General features: G+C 42.6%; 2 protein-coding genes across 5 annotated transcripts; both read left to right on the top strand.

Moving 5' to 3' along the window:
• Positions 7,558-10,756, top strand: LOC8077297 (probable cinnamyl alcohol dehydrogenase 1). Of its 3 annotated transcripts, none has more exons than XM_021448811.1 (7): positions 7,558-7,881; positions 7,959-8,057; positions 8,482-8,595; positions 8,741-8,968; positions 9,309-9,594; positions 10,186-10,336; positions 10,421-10,756. In XM_021448811.1, exons 2-7 carry the CDS (start codon positions 7,969-7,971, stop codon positions 10,615-10,617), a joined length of 1,065 nt encoding a protein of 354 aa, XP_021304486.1. In that variant the 5' UTR covers positions 7,558-7,881; positions 7,959-7,968; the 3' UTR covers positions 10,618-10,756. The 3 variants fall into 3 exon arrangements, with proteins under 3 accessions (XP_021304486.1, XP_021304487.1, XP_021304488.1); XM_021448812.1 differs by having other exon boundaries at positions 7,661-7,881; positions 7,964-8,057; positions 10,421-10,746; XM_021448813.1 differs by lacking the exon at positions 7,558-7,881 and having other exon boundaries at positions 8,349-8,595; positions 10,421-10,746.
• On the top strand, positions 14,285-17,882 carry LOC8077298 (probable cinnamyl alcohol dehydrogenase 1). Of its 2 annotated transcripts, none has more exons than XM_021448810.1 (7): positions 14,285-14,583; positions 14,749-14,842; positions 15,376-15,489; positions 15,788-16,015; positions 16,333-16,618; positions 17,201-17,351; positions 17,439-17,882. In XM_021448810.1, exons 2-7 carry the CDS (start codon positions 14,754-14,756, stop codon positions 17,633-17,635), a joined length of 1,065 nt encoding a protein of 354 aa, XP_021304485.1. In that variant the 5' UTR covers positions 14,285-14,583; positions 14,749-14,753; the 3' UTR covers positions 17,636-17,882. The 2 variants fall into 2 exon arrangements, with proteins under 2 accessions (XP_021304485.1, XP_002436634.1); XM_002436589.2 differs by having other exon boundaries at positions 14,286-14,583; positions 14,744-14,842.

The raw sequence follows: 21,402 nt of genomic DNA on the forward strand, positions 1-21,402 counted from the left end.
GGGGCCATGGAGAGAGCAAATAGAATAATATTCTCCGCAATTTCCAAGACCTTACTCAACCTACGGAAGGGGAAATGGGTCGATGAGCTACCCAGAGTTGTGTGGTCTCATAACACAACAGTCTCAAGAGAACCTGGGTTCACCCCATTCAAGCTCTTGTATGGGGAAGAAGCAATGTTGCTAGAAGAAATCAAACACCAAAGCCTACGTTCAATGAAGCAGCAATTGGCTGAAGATGAAGGGTACTGCAAGAAAACCTTAGAATCAATAAGACTCGAGGCAGTGGAGAACATTACCAAGTATCAACAAGAAACCAAAAAATGGAGAGACCGCAAGGTAGTACGGAAAGACATACGAGATGGGGACCTGGTACTCAGGAAAAAAGGAGATCACTCGAACACTGGTAAATTGCAACCCAAGTGGGAAGGACCTTATACAGCAATACAAGCGGGAAGGTCGGGATCCTTCTACCTAAAAGACCTCGAAGGTAGAACCTCCACCCACACGTGAAACGTCGACAATCTAAGAAGATTTTACATTTGAGTGTAAGGATGACCCCTGCAAAATAAGCGGCGGCATCCATTTCTTTAGATACAGTTATTTTCTTTTTCTCTCTACTTCTTTTTGCAATCCAAGGTCTGCACTCTTTTTCTCACAGGGGTACTCCTACTAGGAGGTGAGGTTTTTGACGAGGCAGAACCTATGTAAAAACCTCTGAGATATAAAGAGGAATCCACCCCAGAACCAAAGCCCAAAAGTCGAAAAACAGCCAGCAACGAGGCTGTAGCATTCGACAAAACATCACGTGATCACAAGGACCCTCCGCAGCTTTCAGCCAAAAGCTAAGAAAGCTCGGAACGTCCTCAACGGTGGAAAAACACCACATCCTTAGCAAAAGACCTGGCCAAGAGCCGGGCAGCAAGGATAACATGGTCAAAAGTGAAAAAGCCATGTCCTCCTCAGGCATCACAAAATGGCCAGAAGGGACAAAACCCTCAAAACCTGACAAAGACCTGAAGACAATCAGGCATCAGGGGCTATGCAACTTCTGCCAAAAGGCAGCAAAGGTTTCATATTTACAAGGTAAACCTCAAAAACATTTACAAAACCTTCACCAAGATAAGGTCGAAGGTATCCTACTAATCTAAGCAGGCCTCTAGGACACATAGTGTGAAAACGAAGCAAAGCTACGACAATCCTCAGTCAAGTAAAGCAGGACCAACTACTACAACAACCTCAACAACCAATAATAACCTAATCGTAAATCCCAACCTAACAAAGTACATGCAATAAATGCATGAAAAACAATAAAACCAGGCACACCTCGCCCCCACCCTCAGTCAGGATCAGTATAGACAGCCCCAAGCAGCCAGTGCCAGCCTAGCAGTCACAAAGGAAGAAACCTAGGCCATCATGGAGGCAGGGGTTAGCCTCATAGCAGTACCAAAAGTTGGTATTGCACGAAGCTTCGTAATGCTACAACCGCGGCGTTGTGATGAACATCGACCACAAAGTCGCGTACAGCCACAACAAAAGCACTGCAAGTTAGAATCGGAAGTCTCTGAAGGGTATCGCACGAAGTCTCGTAACATCCCTTCAGAACCTACGACTCACATACCCGAAGGTTACCCTCGACAACACTCCACGGGAGTTGAGCAAAGGCATATGTGAGCACAATTCAACAGAGGCTCCTTCGCACCAAAAAAAACGAAGGCTCTAAGGTCAAGGAGCAGCAATCCTGCGCATGCGAAACGGCCACCAACGCCTTCGCAGCATCAAACATCAAGTATGCACGCGCCACAGCAAGACAAAGATCCTTAGGATCCACACCACCGTGACGCTGCAATGTATAATCGTTGTGTAAAAAAGCGCGAAGGTTGTAGTAGAAATATAACTAAGAGTGCGAAGACTGTAGCCAAAGTAATGGTAAAAACATCTGATCTTTGTCAACTATAAACAACTTACAGAACAATAGTTTACAACCAAAAACGAAAAACATCCTTCGACCGTAAAAAGTCGAAGGTTCTAAGACTCTCGCACAATTTTTACATATGAATCCGGCACAAGCCTAAACTCATCGCAGTAATCACGAGCAAGAAAATCAACTAATTCGTCAATACTACGCGTAGGAAACTTATGGCGCCACCAGTCAATCAAATAACCCCTCGCGTACAAATCTCCGCGCTTGAACGTCACCGGGGTAACGTAGCTTTCTTCGACAAAATCCGAAAGAAGAACATCCCCTGGAGCAGATCTGACAACCTGCGCAAAAAACAAACAATTTCAAACCCCACCCAAGCGAAGGCTACAACTAAGACGTATGACGAAGCTTCCGAACCTCAGGACGCCCAGGAAGAAAAGACTCAACCAAACCCTCATGATCCTCCGTCAACCAACATATACCATCCTCCTCGCCAAAGATGCGAAGGATTGGATACGACAACTGCATAAACATATCAAACCAAGTCATAAAAAACAAATATACCAATAGCCTACGACGAAGGAAAAACAAAACAAAAACCACCACCTAAGCCGGAGGCCATGAACCTCGGTACGCAAGCGACCGGACGAATTCAGATCGTTCGTCATCAAGGTCATACCCTAAAAACTCAAACATGTCCACCACTCTCATGTTAGGGAAAGCAATCCGCCAATATTCCCACAACTCGCCAGAAACATAAATTCCTTTATAGAAAATTGAAAGCGGAGTCTCGCAAAGACCCTGCGTAGGTCCTCCGCCAGAGACCTGCGCAGGATAAAAGCGTAAAGCAAAAATTCAACCAAAAGACATCTCCATATATTACATATCCAACAAAATATTTACAAGTCAAGCCAAGACCTCCGGCCCTTACAAAAAAGCGTCGCAGGCGCAGCAAACGCAAAAAACGAAGAAAACCTACAAACTAAAAAACCTCACACCTGAGGTGGAAGAGGAGCAGAAGTCTCAGGCTGCTCTGAAGCCTTGGCACCAGATTCCTCCGGAGCTTTGGCACCTGCTTCGTGAATCTCTGCCTCAGCTTGGGTCGGAGGACATGCTTCGCTAAAAGGGCGCGAGGGGCCAGGCTTGTCAGACTTAGCTTTCTTCTTGGCAATCTCCTGCAAAACGACAAACTTAAGAGACACTGCAAAGTAGCAACACAGCACGCAAAACAATAATCAAATCACACATACCTCAGCGCGGCGAGCCTCCGCCATCTTCTTCGCCTCAGCCCGCCCAAACCTAATCCAGAACGAAGTGATAAAGTTCCGGACTGATTTACGCAGGCTCGAGGTGCCTTCGCCAACGTACCCCGCCGATGCGAGTTCCTGCTTGGCAACCTCCTCCGCGTGAGAGCAACCTCCGCGGCGCAAAAGCCTAGCGAAGGAGCTAACCGTAGTCAAAGCCCCAAAATCAACCGCTCCCCCGACAAAGTCAGGAAGCATGCTGATATGAGACTTGAGCCATGCAAGACTAGCCCCAACATCACTGCTGGTCGGAGGAGAAGAGGTGCTACCGCCGAATTGCGCCAGCGAGCCGGAGTAGAGCCCGATCACAGCCGCAGCCTCTTCCTCCGCCTTCCGCATGTGCTTTTGCACCACAGCAGTAGACGTCCGCTCGGCATCAAGCTCCTCGCAGAGGCGGTCGGCAATGCCCTCAGCCTTCTCGGCACGCTCCACAGCCAAGTCCTTCGCCTTGTCAAGCTGTGAAACGCTCTCGCGGAGGGTAGCGACCGAAGCTTCAACTTCTTCCTTCCCCTTCTTAAGAACCTCCGATCCAGCCTTGAGCTCGTCCCTCTCCTTCCTTAGCGCCTCAAGCTCTTGTCGGACCAAAGAAAATCCCCGGACCTCCTCCGACAGACGGACCTTCTCTGCCTCCATGATCTCGTTCTCCTTCTTCAAAGCACCAATAGCTTCATCATGATAGATAACCTCTCGGGAGCATCGCTCCTCCAAGGCCACAGCCATGTGGTGACTCTACAAAAAGCAAAAAAGAATCAAACCTCCAATCACAAAACACAAAGGAAAAATAAACAATTTGAAAGCTTACAAGGCTATGGTGCTCAAACTGCACGCGAAGGAAAGTATCAAAGTCCATATGACGAAGCTTCTAACGAAGATGATCTAGAGAGCAAAAGAGGTAAGAAAAAACATAAGAAAATTTAAAAATATTATCAGCAGCGGAGGCCAGAAACGAACCTCCGACCAAAGAATGAATCTCGCGCAGTGCGTCGGTCCAACCTGTGATCGAAGGATCAGAAGCACCTGCGCAAAAACAAAAGTAAAGTCAACACAAACCACAAGAAACCAAGTCATTGAAACAACAAAAAACCAAAAAACGTCAGCAACTTACCAGGACCTAGAACATTAGCAGGCGAAGGCCTACTATCCAGCGCAGAGGGCGCATGATTCCGAGGCGGAGGAACTACAAGACCTTCCTGTGCTATGCTGGCACCCTTAGCCAGTTCCTCCGCACTGGCTAACCCTGCGATCACATCCTCTAAAAAACATAAAAATAATATAAGACCGCGATAATCGAAGCACGCAGAAAGATCAAAACCAACAACAAATAAACGAACCTATATACAGCAAGTTGATACCACCCACAGCAGGCCGCGGAGGATCCTCCGCCCTCTTGATCCTCCGAGCAGAGGCAGGCTCTGCATCATCACTAGATTCCCCTGCATCTCCTTCGGGGGAGATCCTCCACCAGCAGGAACATCCCGCGCAAGACTCTCCGCCAGCGCAGGATTCGTCTCCCGCGCAGGACTCTCCCCAGGGGCCTCCGCGTCGGAAGATTCCTCCCCAAGAAGCGACGCGAAAGGCGCCCGCACAGACGAGACCGCGCGGGAGGCTTGAACCTCAGGACCTCCACTAGCAGGAACGGCCTCCGCAGGAGCAGAAGCCACCAAGTTAGACTCGGCAGCAGAAGAGCGGGCGGAGGAAGACTCCACCGGAGCCTCCAGCACAACCTCCGCCTTGCGCTTCTTCGCAAGCTGCTTGACAGCACCACCACCCTTCCTCTTCTTAGCCTCCGCCGCAGCAACGGCCTTGGAGGAATCCTTCTTCTTCTCCAAGCCAAGCAAAACATCCGGAGGAACGATGTAATCATCATACTTAATGCCCAACTCCTCGAAAACGCGATTGAAACGCAGCATAGTCCCAAGTGCAGACTTCCGCTGGAGATATTCCTTCTCCGAGATCTTTCCAACTATCCTCCAGGCAGAAACCTCCACACGGTCGAGGAAAGACTCCTCTGTCTCATCCTCAGGCAAACCCACGTGAAACCAGGGAAATGGCAGCCCCTCCGGAGGTCCAAAGACTCGCACTTGCACCATTTCAATGGTGAACTCGTCGGCCCTGCGGCCAAGGGGCCAATAGTCGGCAGTGACCATCTCCTCAACCAAATCCCGACCTCCGGAGTGTCGGCAAGCCAGCGCAAAGGCCTTGTCGCAAGCCAGTCGTTCCTCCGACATTGGCTGCGAAGGATCAACCTTAGAGAAAGGCTTCAACTCCTTCATCTGCGACACGTAAGGATACACCTTATCAACGCTACCGTCTTCCAGAGTCTTCGATGCAGTGGGGGTCCTCACGTAGAACCAGGCCCTCGTCCAATCCTTCTCCCACTTGCCCTTTTAGCAGTAGGAGATCTCGCACCTTGGCCCAGGCATTGTGCGGCGCGGCATGAACGCGCAGCTTCCAAACTGCGCAATGCATTCAACTCCTTCGGCATCCTTCACCTTTTTAGGCTGGCGCTGGAGCTCAAAATAGGAGCAAAACGTATCAATGTGGGGCATCGCTCCGTAGGATTCGCATGCCTACGCAAACTTGCTAAGCGTCAGAATACCATTGGGACTGAAATGCTGTAGCTCAACATTAAAACTCTCCATCACTTCGCGAAGGAAATGGTACGGAGGCATCCGGAGCCCGCAGGTAAAGAAATCCCTGAAAACCACTGCATATCCCTCTTCAGGCGCAGGCACCGTCTGACCCGCAGGAGGAGCCTTCGCACGACCCTCCTTGAAAAACCTAGCCAAAACCATATCAGCAATGTCCTCCGTCCTAACAGTAGACTCACCAAACTCAAAAGTGATTTCAGCCATCTCCTCAAATTCCTTCGCGCTGATTAAATCCCCAACGGAAGCTTCGACGTCAGACAACGACTCCTCCAGATCTTGAGCTGCTGCCACCTCAAGCATCCACTCCTCAAACCTCCGCAGCCAACCTCCGGACCTCACACTAAGTAAATTGCGCAAAGGACCAGAAAAATCTGACCTCGAAGGACGCGGCGGAGGAAGATGAGCCACCTTAGATCCTCCGACCACACTTGGAACTAAAATCAACAAAAACGCACGCGAGAAGCTCAGAGAGCGAGATGTGGCGAAGGAAGGTATGCAAACAGCAGGCAGCAGGGGTGAGAGCCAAGAGCCCCTCCCCCACCCCCTTTTATAAGGGGGGCCTGCGGCAACGTGACCGTTGCGATTCTCCGCGCCCAACGGCTATAAGCGGAGGAATCGGCCTGACCGTTGCGATTCCCCAATGCCAACGGCTATAATATCCTCCGCACTCTAACGCGCGAAGGATATCAGGCTATCAGAACAACAATGATCGGAGGATACTGGCAAAACAAACAAAACCAAGAAAAATTATGGCTAAGTAAAAGAAACATTTTTCCAACACTGCTAACAAACACATCCTGCGCACCAGGGGGGAAGGCAGCAACCATGCTCGTAGCCTCCGCAGCGTGACATGTTTTTGAGCACATGGACCGCAGGAGTGCCATTAGCCCAAAAAGGGGGGAACTGTTGGGGGATGGCCGCATCCTTCCCCTGGTAGCGTCTAAGGATACCCTTTACCCGAGGAACCTCCAACTTCTGAAGCATCGGAGGATATCCTTCACCCAGGGAGCCTCCGTGGGAATGCATGCAGAGGACCCTGAAAAAAGACTGACGTTGATGACTCGTCTCGTCATGCTAAGTGTGTGCAGAGACTGACGTTAGCGGAGGCCCACAAGCGGAGAAAGGAGGAACCTCCGACCCTCCCAAGTCCGAGGATGGCTAGGGACGCGGCAGAGGCAAGGGACCTTCGACGCGTCCGGGCTAAGGAACCTCCGACGGAGAGGCGTCGAAGGATCGGCGACCGAGCGGGCTGAGGAACCTCCAGGGCAACTGAGCCGGGGAACCTCCGACGCGCCTGAGCCGAGGAACCTCCGACATATGAGGTGTCGAAGGATCTGCGATCGGGCGAAGGATCCGAGCCTCCGACCAGCTGAAGCCCTAGACAGGGGACCCGCGTGGGGTTTGTAATGTGAAATTACGCAGACGACTTAGGGCCAGTAGACTGTAATAGGAGAATATGCCGAGATATTCCTCCACAGTCACGGGGCATTTTTGTAAATGTCATTAGGTCGGTTTCTGAGCCCTATATAAGAGGCGTGATGCCGTCATTAACAAAGAGAGAGAGAGAGCGCATTCATTGTATTCACCTACTGTTGAGCCCACTGTCTGTTACTGCTCAGCGTCTCACGGCACCGAGTGAGAAGGTTCTTGTTCAACCGTGTTGCTGGGAGTACGGTGAGCATTTTCGAAGAAAGGGAAAGGGGACTGACGCATGCGCTGATGGTTCGGCCAGGCACAATCAGCGATGAACTCATGGCTGGCGAGAAGCCCCGTAAGCTTGATCCGCGACGTCACTGCTGTCGGCACCCTCTCCAATCCAATCCATCCACCGGTCAACGGAGCAGGATCCCGTCTGCGCCTTTCCAACTCCTTCCCCATTTGTAATTTGCTCACTCGCCGGCGGCCGCTACCTGCAACCCGGCGACACCCGACCGACAGCCTGCTCGCCACGCTTGCATCGAGGAGAGTTCGGGGAGCGGCCGGTGCGGACGGAATCGACGCAGGGGTCAGTCTTTTCCCCTCCCCTCCCCTGTATTGCCCGCCTCGATTCGACTCCAAGGGTCAACGATTTTCATTCTGCAGTTCAGTTCGAATGGCCGCTGAATCAGAGAACGGCAACTGCAATGCATGGGCAGCGAGAGATCCTTCCGGAGTTCTCTCACCATACACGTTTAACCGCAGGTGGCTTCCCCTCTCCTGAGTCCTGATTTGGTGAAAAGTTGCATCATTTTTTATCACTCTGAATACTGTCTTCTTGCTTTGCTAGACGCCTAGACCAATTTCTTTGGGATATTTATGGATTGTTTCCATGCCTTTTTATGTATGTTATGTTTGGTTTTCAGTGTTTTTCATACCTGTTTTCAATTGAGAGTATGTAGCGTGGAACAAGTGGTGCAGCTATTTCTGCTCGTTGTCTGTCAAACAAAATCATGGCATTGATGCTTACTGCGGGGCATTGGGTGAACATTTCAGGTCTGGTGGGAAGGATTGCAGAAATTTGAGTGCAAATAGCAACATGCTTGTCTTTTTCTTTTTCAGCTGGTTTATTGGTTTCATTTTCATAACGTCTTCTTATGAGAGCTACTATATGTGTAATAATTTTCAGAGCAGTGCAAAGCAGCGATGTTGCGCTGAAGATCATATACTGTGGAGTCTGTTATGCTGACGTTAAATGGACACGGAATATGCAGCATGATTCAAAATATCCTCTGGTTCCAGGGTAAGCGTTTTCAGATCAATACACTGGACCCCTCAGAGGAAACAAAACATCATAGTCAGGAGTGCCGATTAAGTGTCCAAAAACGGTGCCTGCACTATACTTCTATATATATTTGTCAATGATAATATGATATTGATTTGTGCAGGCATGAGATAGCTGGAGTTGTAACTCAGGTTGGTGCAGATGTCAAAGGCTTTAAAGTGGGTGACCATGTAGGTGTTGGAACATATGTGAACTCATGCCGAGATTGTGAGAACTGCAATCTCTCTCTAGAAAACCACTGCCCAAAAGGAGTTTATACTTTCAATGGCATCGACGCAGATGGAACTGTCACAAAGGGGGGTTACTCCACTCACATTGTAGTCCATGAAAGGTATGGCAGCACCGTTTTAATTGGCCATTCAAATGAGATTTTTTTTTATATTGATAAAGAACTAGTTTTAGAGATGAAAATAGGTTCCATTGTATTTTGTTCCACTGTAATTTCATTTGCCTATTTGATTTGATCACATTGTGTCCTATTCAAGATGCTATGTAGTTTCTTATGAGAGTGCGTAAAATTTGGGCCCTTGTTGTCCTTTCATCAAAATGAATACATCATGAAAGAATAATATATATATGTCCATATAAGTCACTATTGACACCATGATGCTGGTTCAATACAACTTCTCAGATAAGGAATCACATTTTCTGTTGATTAACGTGAACTTTAGGTATTGCTTCCAAATACCCGATGGCTACCCTTTGGCAAAGGCAGCACCTCTTCTGTGTGCTGGAATAACTGTGTATACTCCAATGATGCGACACAACATGTACCAACCTGGGAAGTCACTTGGGGTCATTGGACTTGGTGGTCTGGGTCACATGGCTGTGAAATTTGGTAAAGCATTTGGTCTTAAGGTCACAGTTTTGAGTACAAGTGAATCAAAGAGAGATGAAGCCATCACCCTCCTTGGAGCAGATAATTTTGTTATATCATCAGACACACAACAGATGGAGGTACTGCCCTGCACATTGCATAATTTCAACGTACCTAGACGCCTAGTACTTGATGTCAGACGTTTTACTTTTGTCCTAAGTTAAAATTCTCTATTGTTGACAAAGTTAATAGAAAAATGCAGTAGTATCTATAACACCAAATTTGTTTCATTAAATCTACCGTGAAATGTGTCTTGATGGTTCATTTATTTGGCAATTATAGATGTTAATATATTTTTCTATAATCTTGATCAACACTAGAGAAAATTGACTTCAGATAAAACTAAAACATCTTGCATTTTGAAATGGAGGGAATATACCCCGTTTGCCTTCTTGATAATATGACTCCAACTTTTGGTGGGGTTCTTTTTATTTCTTCATTGTATTGCCAAAGATACAAGCACATCACATTATTTTTTGCAAGGAAAGAACAGATAGCAGATCACTATCTTTCTCATTGTTTTGCTATTTGACTTCAAAGTTCCAGGCAGCCAATTCTGTATATGACCATGGATAGTTTTCTTATGTTGAGAATCAAGATAACAGCTTTGTAATGTCTGTTCTGCTTTACCAGAAAACTGATTGTGCATATATGATCTCTTGCTTTTGCAGTCCCTGAAAAACTCCCTGCACTTCATAGTTGACACCGCTTCTGGTGACCATCCATTTGATCCATATCTCTCTCTCCTTAAGGTTGGTGGTGTGATGGCAATAGTGGGTTTTCCAAGTGAGATAAAAATGCATCCTGCAAGCCTTAATCTTGGTAATCCTCTGTTCCGACACTACTAAAAAAAGGCGTGGTAACAGAAATAAATTATTTAAATTTAACCTGAACTGCCTTTTTTAGGTGCGCGGACCTTGTCTGGTAGTCTTGTTGGAGGTACAAAAGACATCCAAGAAATGGTTAACTTCTGTGCAGAGAACAAAATCTATCCGGAGATCGAGATCATTAAGATAGATTACATCAATGAGGCTTTGGCAAGGCTTGTGAATCGAGATGTGAAATACCGCTTTGTAATTGACATCGAGAACTCTTTCAAGTAGCATGCTGGTTCACATGCTCTCATCTTTCTGTTAGTGTACAGGAGCAATCGCAAATCAGAGGCATGTCAAATAAACTTGATGTAATGCTGCAGCACATTTACAATTCTAGTCTGTGTTAATTTCATTATCGTAGTATTTATCCCCACTTTCTTTTCTGTTTTTTTTTACTCAGTAAGACCGGCTGACAATAGAGGTTGAATATAAAATGATACAAGAAATAGGGAAAAGGAGAGCTTTCACCCAAGCTGTTCCTTCTCGAATGGATGGCTTTAGATGCAATGCCTGCTTATCTTGCAGTAGCAGCAGTGACTGATGTCGAGGCTACCTATCCCGATAGGGCTCGATTCACATTGGTTTGGTATGGAATTGAATCTTGATAGCACTATTCACCATATTTTAGTTTGGATCCGAATAAAGATACAAAATGGATATCCCAAATTTATTTTCACATTGGGATATCTACTATATTTTTAAGATACTGTAGATAACACATATAAACAAACATCTGTATTATAATCAAATGTACAAAAAATGAACAAAGGGTTAGAAAAATGTTTCAATACATATTATTTCATCTATAATAAAATAAAATACTTAAAATTAAGATGTTTTGTTGTGTTAAAGTTAATTAAACTTAACCTTTATGTACCATTAATAATATTTTAAAATTATCATAAATTAAACTTAACCTTTATGATTGGCCTAATTAGTCATAGAGATAACTTTTATAAATAGTTTAAATGAGTTGATTAAAATAATTATCATTTACAATCAACCAATCATAAATATAAGTTTTAGATGGTACTTTGTTCTTCACATACGGATGTGTTGAATATTTCATATTTTTTGAACAAGAATTTGAAATCGGATAGAGAACATATAAAGAGAATTCGAATATATCCTTTTAGCATCCAAATTAAATTGGATGAATACTTTAGACATCCAGATCTATCTCTAACTATTGGGCTACAATGCGGGGTCTACTTTGAGTCAAGGGTATTCAATTGAATATCCATTGTTTTTATTAAACAATTAGTGCTTATATTATATATGTTGAACACTTTCAAGTTATGATCAGATCTATTAGACTCCACATGACAAACTCTATGAAATAGATATATAATATGACATGCTTTAGTTTAATTTTTTTTGCCGTATAGATCTTTATAAAACTACGTGTTTCTGTGTTTAATTCACAATTGCACCTCCTGTGTTTCAGTTGTGGTGAAATGTTGATGGTAAAATATTCATTGTATGCTTGAGCCATGGTAAAAATTTCAACTTTAGTGTAGCATGTATGACTAAGTTATTGATTTAATGCTTGTTTAATAGCTAATGACTAGTTGAAACATGCCCATTATTATCTGGTGGTGTACCAAACATTAATTTGAAGCTGTGATTTTGATGGATGATAGATGATAACAAATCATAGCTACTATCAACAGCCTACATGCTCAGAATTAGTAGATTAATTACTTCAATAAAAACAAATTTTAATTGCAAGAAAGCATGTGATACAAAGATAAATCTAAAGATCAACATTTTCCGTAACAACTTGGTGATGTTTAGTGTTCACAATGCATAACAACATGGCAATGGAACTAGATTTCCATTTTTACACCTTTTTAACTATTTACTCAATCAATCCTAAATTATAAGACGTTTGACTTTCTTTGACACCAGGTTTGACGGCTTGTCTTATACAATTTTATGTGCAAAATGTCATTTTTTTGTTGTGTCTTAGTTTATTAATAAAAGTTTTCAAGAATGACCTAAATTTGACTATTTTTGCACAATTTTTTTTGAATAAAATGAGTGGTCAAACTTAGGGTCAAAAAAAGTCAAACGTCTTATAATTTGGGATGGAGTATTAAACATGCATAAACCTAGGTAAATTAATATTTCAATCATACATGGTCCAATGAGTCTTAATTTTTTAGCATAGCTAAAGCATACAATTAGTAGCCTACCATAAAAGTTTTACCACAATCAAAGCACAAAGAGCTACAATTATGAATTAAACACAAAAACACATATATCTACAGCTACAACAAAAATGTTAAACTAAAGCATGTCATATTATATATCTATTATATAGAGCTTGTCATGTGGAGTCTAACAAAACTGAATTTTCGTTTTTACAAATTTTCTATGATTTTATAGAATTTTTTTAAAGTTTTAGTCAGTTTATGAAATAAAAAAGAGCATGTGGGCCACATCAGCAACCACATTGGCAGGAGAGTCCTTCGTGATTGGATGGTGGCTAGGTTCTAGACAAAGTTTATGGATCTAGATGAGCGAAAAAAGTTTATGGACATATGTGAGAAGTGGAGAAAAGTTTAAGAACCCTCAACACATTTGACTCAAGAAAGAATAACATAAAACCAACCACACACTAAATTTAAGGTTGAAATCCAAATGATATGATATATGATGAAATACAAACATTCATGAGATTTTTATAAAAGAATAAAGACATAGTAAATAAAGCAAAGAATATATAAAAAATAAGTATATAGTTATCTGTTGACAAATTTTATATAGTATATTTTATAAATACGAACTAGTAGATAGTTCTAGCCAATCCTAAAACATAATCAAACACATAGAAATCTAACATATTTAAGGGGTGTTTGGTTGGAGGTGTTAAAGTTTAATATGTATTATAACATTTTCGTTTTATTTGACAATTAGTGTCTAATCATTGACTAACTAGGCTTAAAAGATTTGTCTGGCAAATTACTTTCTAGTTATGTTTTTAGTTTCATAAATAATCTATATTTAGTACTTTATGCATATGTCCAAACATTCGATGTGACGAGAGTTAAAGTTTAACTATGGAAACCAAGGCCCTTACTAAAGAAATCTGTTAACAGATCAATAACAGAAGTCATATAAAAATCAAATATCAGAAAATAATGATCTATCTATATTATGAAAAAAACAAGCGTTCATGAGTTTGAGTTTTTTTTACCGTGTTTGTTATTTACTAAAAGAAAACTACAAGTACTTTTATCTGTTCTATTTACAAGGCACGGGTCTAATTATAAGTTTCTTTTACCTTTGAAATTCTTAATATTCCGACGGTAGTATTAGTCGTATGATACAATACTCCCATTCGGCCATTCCATTAGCTGAGGCCTTGTTTAGTTCCTAAAAAGTTTTGCCAAATTTTCAGATTTTTCGTCACATCAAATTTTACGGCATATGCATGAAACATTAAATATAGATAAAAAGAATAACTAATTACATAGTTTAACTGTAATTTGTGAGACGAATTTTTAAAATCTAATTAATCTATAATTAAATAATATTTGTCAAATACAAACGTGGTATAATGCCTATTTTACTAATTTTTTTGAAACTACTTCCTCCGTCCCATAAATAATTGCATTTCTTTAACTTCTATAGTTTATGTTTGACCGTTCGTCTTATTAAAAAATTTTTAATAAATATTATTTATTTTTTCATGACTTATTTTATTGTTAGATATATTTTTTATGATAATTTATTTATTTTATTATTTGTACAAAAATTTAAATAAAATAAATGGTCAAACATTACTATTAGCAGTCGAAGAAATGCATTTATTTATGGGACGAAGAGAGTAAACAAGGCCTGAAGCTGAAGCCTGAAGGAAGAAAGGGAAAGGGGATTGACGCATGCACTGATGGTTCGGCCAGGCACAATCAGCGATGAACTCATGGCTGACGAGAAGCCCCGTAACTCCGGAAGCCAGGTCCGCGACGTCACTGCTGTCGGCACCCTCTCCAATCCAATCCATCCACCCGTCAACGGAGCATGATCCGGTCTGCGCCCTTCCAACTTCTTCCCCATTATAATTTGCTCACTCGCCGGCGGCCGCTACCTGCTGCAACCCGGCGACACCCGACCGACAGCCTGCTTGCCACGCTTGCATCGAGGAGAGTTCGGGGACCGCCCGGTGCAGAAGGAATCGACGCAGGGGTGAGTCTTTTCCCCTCCCCTCCCATGTACTTCCCGCCTCGATTCGACTCCAAGGGTCAGCGATTTCACTGCGCTTTTCCTTAGCATAGGCTATCTGAAATTTCCTTCTGTTAGAGCCGAGTCTTTCGATCTGCTGACTTGTCACGAATTCATTCTGCAGTTCAGTTCGAATGGCTGCTGAATCAGAGCACGGCAACTGCAATGCTTGGGCAGCGAGAGATCCTTCTGGAGTTCTCTCACCATACAGCTTTAACCGCAGGTGGCTTCCCACCCCCCCCCACCCCCCCCCCCCCCCCCCCCCGCGTCTCCTGATCTGGAGAAAAGTTGCGTCATGTTTAGCACTCTGAATACTGTATTCTTGCTATGCTAGACTGTTTCTTTGGGATAGCTATGGACCGTATTGTTTCCATGTCTTTCTGTGTACACGCTATATGTTTGGTTTTCAGTGTGTTTCATACCTGTTATCAAATGAGCAATATCTTGGTGTGGAGCAAGTAGTGCAGCTATTTCTGCTCGTGGTCTGTCAAACAAAATCATGAAATTGATGCTTACTATGGGCATTGGGTGAACATTTTAGGTCTGATGGGATTGCAGAATTTTGTTCAACGTTGGCAGGATCTGCCTTTTATTATTAAAAAAATAAGGGAAGCGACCTAAGTCAACAACTATACAGATTGATTGCAGAAATTTGAGTACAAATAGCAACGTACTTGTCTTTTTGTTCAGCTAGCTTGTCTGTTTCATTTTTTATAACGTCTTCTTATGAGAGCTACTATGTGTAATAATTTTCAGACCAGTGCAAAGCAGCGATGTTGCGTTGAAGATCTTATACTGTGGAGTCTGTTATGCTGACGTTGTCTGGACACGGAATATGCACCATGATTCAAAATATCCTGTGGTTCCTGGGTAAGCGTCTGACAACAATTTAGACTTGTATCAGGGAAGGGCATGTTTCTTATCAATCGCGAATTGCATTTCAAGATCCAACTCTGAATTGACCAGGACTAGTAGTTTTACTAGGTGTTCTAATCTAAGGGGCAGAATATGACTAATAGTTACAGACTAACAGCCCAGATCAATACATTGAACCCCTCTAGAGCAAACAAAACATCATAGTCAGGAGTATCGATTAAGTGTTTGCCCATTGTCCAAAAATGATGTCTGTGTACTATATATTTGTCAATGATATTATTCATTGGTGCAGGCATGAGATAGCTGGAGTCGTAACTCAGGTTGGTGCAGATGTCAAAGGCTTTAAAGTGGGTGACCATGTAGGTGTTGGAACTTATGTGAACTCATGCCGAGATTGTGAGAACTGCAATAGCTCTCTAGAGAACCACTGTCCAAAAGGAGTTTATACTTTCAATGGCATTGATACAGATGGAACTGTCACAAAGGGGGGTTACTCCACTCACATTGTAGTCCATGAAAGGTATGGCAGTACTGTTTTACTTGGCTGTTCAAACAAGACTCTTTTTATATTGACAAAAGCTATTTTAGGGATGAAAACAGGTTCCACTGTGATTTCATTTGCCTATTTAATCACACTGTGTCGTGTTCAAGATGTTATATACTTCTGTATGAAAGTAAACTCTGGGTCATTGCTGTCCATAAATTTTCATCACAATCAATACATGATCAAAGAATTATATATGGGTCTATATAAGTCATTATTGACACCTTGATGCTGATTCGATACAACCTGTCAGATAAGGGATGGCATCTTCTGTTGATTAATTTGAACTTTAGGTATTGCTTCCAAATACCTGATGGCTATCCTTTGGCGAAGGCAGCACCTCTTCTGTGTGCTGGAATAACTGTGTATACTCCAATGATGCGACACAACATGAACCAACCTGGAAAGTCACTTGGGGTCATTGGACTCGGTGGTCTAGGTCACATGGCAGTGAAATTTGGTAAAGCATTTGGTCTGAAGGTCACAGTTTTGAGTACAAGTGAATCAAAGAGACATGAAGCCATCAGCCTCCTTGGAGCGGATAATTTTGTTATATCATCAGATACACAGCAGATGGAGGTACTGCTCTGGACATTGCGTAATCTGAACGTACCTAGGCACCTCGTACTTCATCTGTTCCGAATATGAGAAATTTTATTTTTGTCCTAAGTCAAAAAACTCTATAATTGACCTAGTTTATAGAAAAAAGCACTAGTATCTACAAGACCAAATTTATTCCATTGAATCTCCTGTAGAATGTGTTTGGTATTGTAGATGTCAATATATTTTTCTATAAACTTAGTCAAAGCTAGACAAAATTGACTTAGGATAAAACTAAAACATCTTACATTTGAAAGGGAGAGAATATACCACGTTTCCCTTCTTGATTATATGACACCATATTTTGGTGGGGTTCTTTTTGTTTCTTTATTTTATTGCCAAAGATGCAAGCACATCACATTGTTTTCACATGGAACGAACAGATAGCAGATCACTTTCGTTCTCATTAATTTGCTACTTGACTTTAAAGTTCCAGGCAGCCAGTTCAGTATATGACATTGGATAGTTTTCTTATGCTGAGAATAAAGATAACAGCTAAGTACTGGCTGTTCTGCTTTACCTGAAAACTGACCGTGAATATATGATCTCTTGCTTTTGCAGTCCCTGAGAAACTCCCTGCACTTCATAGTTGACACCGCTTCTGGCGACCATCCATTTGATCCATATCTCTCTCTCCTTATGGTTGGTGGTGTGATGGCAATTGTGGGCTTTCCAAGTGAGATCAAAATGCATCCTGCAAGCCTTAATCTTGGTAATTCTCTGTTCTGACACTCTGTACTAAAAAGAAACGTGGTATTAGAAGCCAAATTATTCAGATTTAACCTGAACTGTTTTTTAGGTGCACGGACCTTGTCTGGTAGTGTTACTGGAGGTACAAAAGACATCCAAGAAATGGTTAACTTCTGTGCGGCGAACAAAATCTCTCCAGAGATTGAGATCATTAAGATAGATTATATCAATGAGGCTCTCACGAGGCTTGTTAACCGAGATGTGAAATACCGCTTTGTTATCGACATCGAGAACTCTTTCAAGTAACATGCTGGTCTACATGCTCTCAGTCTTTCTATTAATATACTAGAGCAAACACAAATGTGAAAGTCATGTCAAATAAACTTGATGTAATGCTGCAGCGGTTTTACGATGCTAGTTAATTAAAACCCTGTGGCATGGGCGTCAAATAGCAAATGTAAACATCCATAGTTGGACAGCAAGGGGAGATAAGTATATTGTGACGATAAAGTCGCTCTATGAATAAGGCATCATGTCGATGTGTTCCACAATATTTCCTAGTGCATGTATGGCGGTGGTCAGTACCATCACTTTCACATCCGGTTGAATACATGCCAATTGGAGAAAAAAAATTGGATGGATACTATCTCCACCGTACTCCATTGCATACCACCCTCGATCTGCTGCCAATCTCATGGATCCAGTAACACTCATCAGCCTGCTTTTCGTGGGCGTACATGGGCCAGGTCAATCATGGATCAGTACAGGTGGACGAAGAAAAATCAAGAGCGTTTGATTATTTAGACAGGACACGTGGTGGTAGATCAAGGGCAATATGCACTGAAACACGGTGGATACAATATCCATCCATTTTTTTTTCCATCAATCGACGTTTCTGGTTAACCAGTTCACTGTTAGAAACCTGTATCATGGTTGGGCTACTTAGTTGGCAAGTGGCTTGCTAAACCTGTCTCGGCTTGGCCCAGTCTAGTTCAATCCTGTTCATTGGCTAACCAAGGCAATGAACATTTATACAGTTATCTTGGTCATTGTTCAAGACCATGGATTGCTCTTTCTATTTGTTTCGAAAACTTGTAATAATTGGCTGTGTACATCTCTGGATGTAGAGGCCGGATATTTATATCTATTATCTAAAAAATATTTTTAGCCTTGTTAAAAACCATATCATTTCTCTTCGACCATAATGCCCAACAAAGTGGAGCTGCTCTTAGCAAGATTTGGTTTTGAGCTTAAAATTTAATTAAAAAGCCAAGAACCAAACAAAATTAGCAAAGCTAGTAGGAGGTTGAATTCCAAAAGTGATGCACAATATTCTAAACAAAGCTCGTGAAGTGACAATCAAAGAACAAATGTTGGATAGTTTCAACGGATCTTTTTTTTTGCGAAGAGAAGAGGGGTTATATTAAAACTCGGCATAGTACATCCCCAAATTACACATAAAATATTTGAAAAAATACATAATGTTCTATCCAAATTCTTCTATTGTCATCTTCTCCAATGGCTTCCCTCAAATGCCAGAGCCAAAGTACTCCCTACGTCCTAATACATAAGGCGTAACTACGTTCGTGTCCCATAATATAAGGCGTGTCTTCTCACAGACATTAATACGATAATACCAGTGTGGAGAGAGAGAGAATTAAATGCGTTCTTGGTCTTTAAACCAGAGGTGGTTACGTCTTATATACTAGGACAGAGGGAGTACTGTCCTTATGCAGAATTCAACGACCAACTCTAAAACATTGGACATGCCACAAGATCCAACGCTTCAGAACTGGTCCAAAACTTATCTGAATCGATGAAAGAATATTGGTAGTTGCATCATTGGGTAGAACATAGGAGGTAGATTTATCACCTCCGTGACCATTGACGATGAGATCGATGATCCGGAGTAGCTGTCCTCATTGGGAGTGCCTAGAAGCACCTCTCCTCTTGCAGAAAAGGCCATTGATTGGCTATTTGCCGACGAAATCGGCGTCTGCAATGGTGATCTCATCGTGGCAATCACCAAAGTCATCGTAGGAATCACGATCCCAATCGAAAATCATATGATTTTGTCGAAAGATTTATCAGACTAAATCCTAAGATCTAGATATAAAACTACAGGAAAAAGAATAGAACTCCTCTTCTTGTCCCTGACAGACGCACTGGAGAGGAAGAATTATAGGAGTCCTGAGCGCAGCGACAGCAAGGATCTGGGATTCGCCATGAATGGGCCAAACTTTGGTGAGATTGGCCCAATTTTGGTAGGGCCGGAGAGGAATATAAACCGGCCAAAAAAATTCGGTCCAATATAAACGTGAACCAAAGTTATCTCCCACGGCTATTAAACGTGAACCTCATCCTAAAAACCCTAATCATTTAATTTCTTCCTCTCCCTGGGTGGCTGGCCGCCGGCCGCCAGTGGCAAAGCTCCTTAGATGTTGAAGCGATGCACTCGTCCATCTCCCTCATCCCGTCCCCTCCTTTGGTTTTCCATTGCTCAACTTTATTCTTGATGAGTCCCATGGTCAGGAGTAGGGATGAAAACGGTACGGATATTTTCCGACCGTATTCGGAACCGAATTCGTTTAGAGAGGTATAGATCTGTCCGTATCCGAGTCCGAATGTTTAACATCCGATACCGTATCCGTATCCGAATACTAAAATCGTATATTTATGATGTCGACATCGAATCATATCTTATCCGATATGATTGACACTATCTGTATTCGAATCCGAATCCGACCAGAAATATGAAAACAAATATGATATCGGTGATATCCGTCCGTATCCGATCCGTTTTCATCCCTAGTCAGGAGGTACAACACACTCAAGTTAGTGCCGACCATGTACGCAACAGTAGCTTGGTCGGCACCACGATGACGTCGGTCACCGGCACCGGTGGTTAATGGCTCAAGGCATCAATGACATCACTCAGTGTGGGATGCACAATCCACCAACCATAGATGCATTGGCAAGGGCTGTAGTACCATTGTTTTCAATTTCTGTCAAAATTTGGCCAAATTACGAAATTTTTGACTGGTCAAACAAGTGAATCCCGGTCCGAATTTTTTAAAATTTGTCCAATTCGGCAGGCACCAATTTTTTTAGATTTTGAATTCCAAAACCTTGAGTGGTGGTGGTGAGGAACAGCAAATGCGACAGGCGGTGTGGTGGCGGTGGCTAGTATAGACCCTTTGCGACGTGCCCGTTGACACGTACTACAAACAAGCGGATAGTTTCAACAGAACACTCACACTTCATTCCAATTCTTTTTTGCTAAGTTATCTTTAGTCAGAGTGACACCTTTTTGTAAGTACCATGGGAAAATCTTAATTTTCACCTTTTCAGTTGTACCTGTAGTTTCTATAGTGGACTTTTATTGACAATAACTCCTTGCCGGATCAGAGTTCTATACTAAGGTTCTACTAAAAGACATTTTTTCCATTTGTAAGGCCTTGTTCAGTTGGCAAAATTTTTTGGTTTCAGGTACTGTAGCACTTTCGTTTGTATTTGATAAATATTGTCAAATTATGAACTAATTAGGCTTAAAAAATTTGTGTAGCAAATTATAGACAAACTGTGTAATTAGTTTTTATTTTCGTCTATATTTAATACTCCATATATGTGCCGTAAGATCCGATGTAACGGAAAATCTTAAAAAATTTTGGGTACTTTTTAGAAACTAAACAAGGCCTAAGGTGAACTTGGCATATGCAGGTGCCGAGACATGTCACTTCGACGCCATAGCCTGTGGCACCGATCCCTAGGGTCTATATTCAGGAATAGGTCTCCTCTAGTGTAAATGTGAATATTTTTTAAAAATAGTTAAAATAAAAAAAGAAGTCAGTCGACGCATGCTCACGGGCCACACGAGACAGGTTGAGATGATGCGACGTGGAAGACGGCAGCTATAAGGGGAAGGAGACCGAGGCATCCATGGCTGCTAGATGAGTCTTTGAGATCACCCTTGGATAGAGCCGATGATGGCTCCATTGTACAGAGCGGATGGCGGCAAAGAGGAAGGATATCAGAATTGTAAAGAAAGATACTCCATCCGTCTAAAAAAAAAT

Source organism: Sorghum bicolor, chromosome 10 (assembly GCF_000003195.3).
Source record: "Sorghum bicolor cultivar BTx623 chromosome 10, Sorghum_bicolor_NCBIv3, whole genome shotgun sequence".
NCBI classification, from domain to species: domain Eukaryota; kingdom Viridiplantae; phylum Streptophyta; class Magnoliopsida; order Poales; family Poaceae; genus Sorghum; species Sorghum bicolor.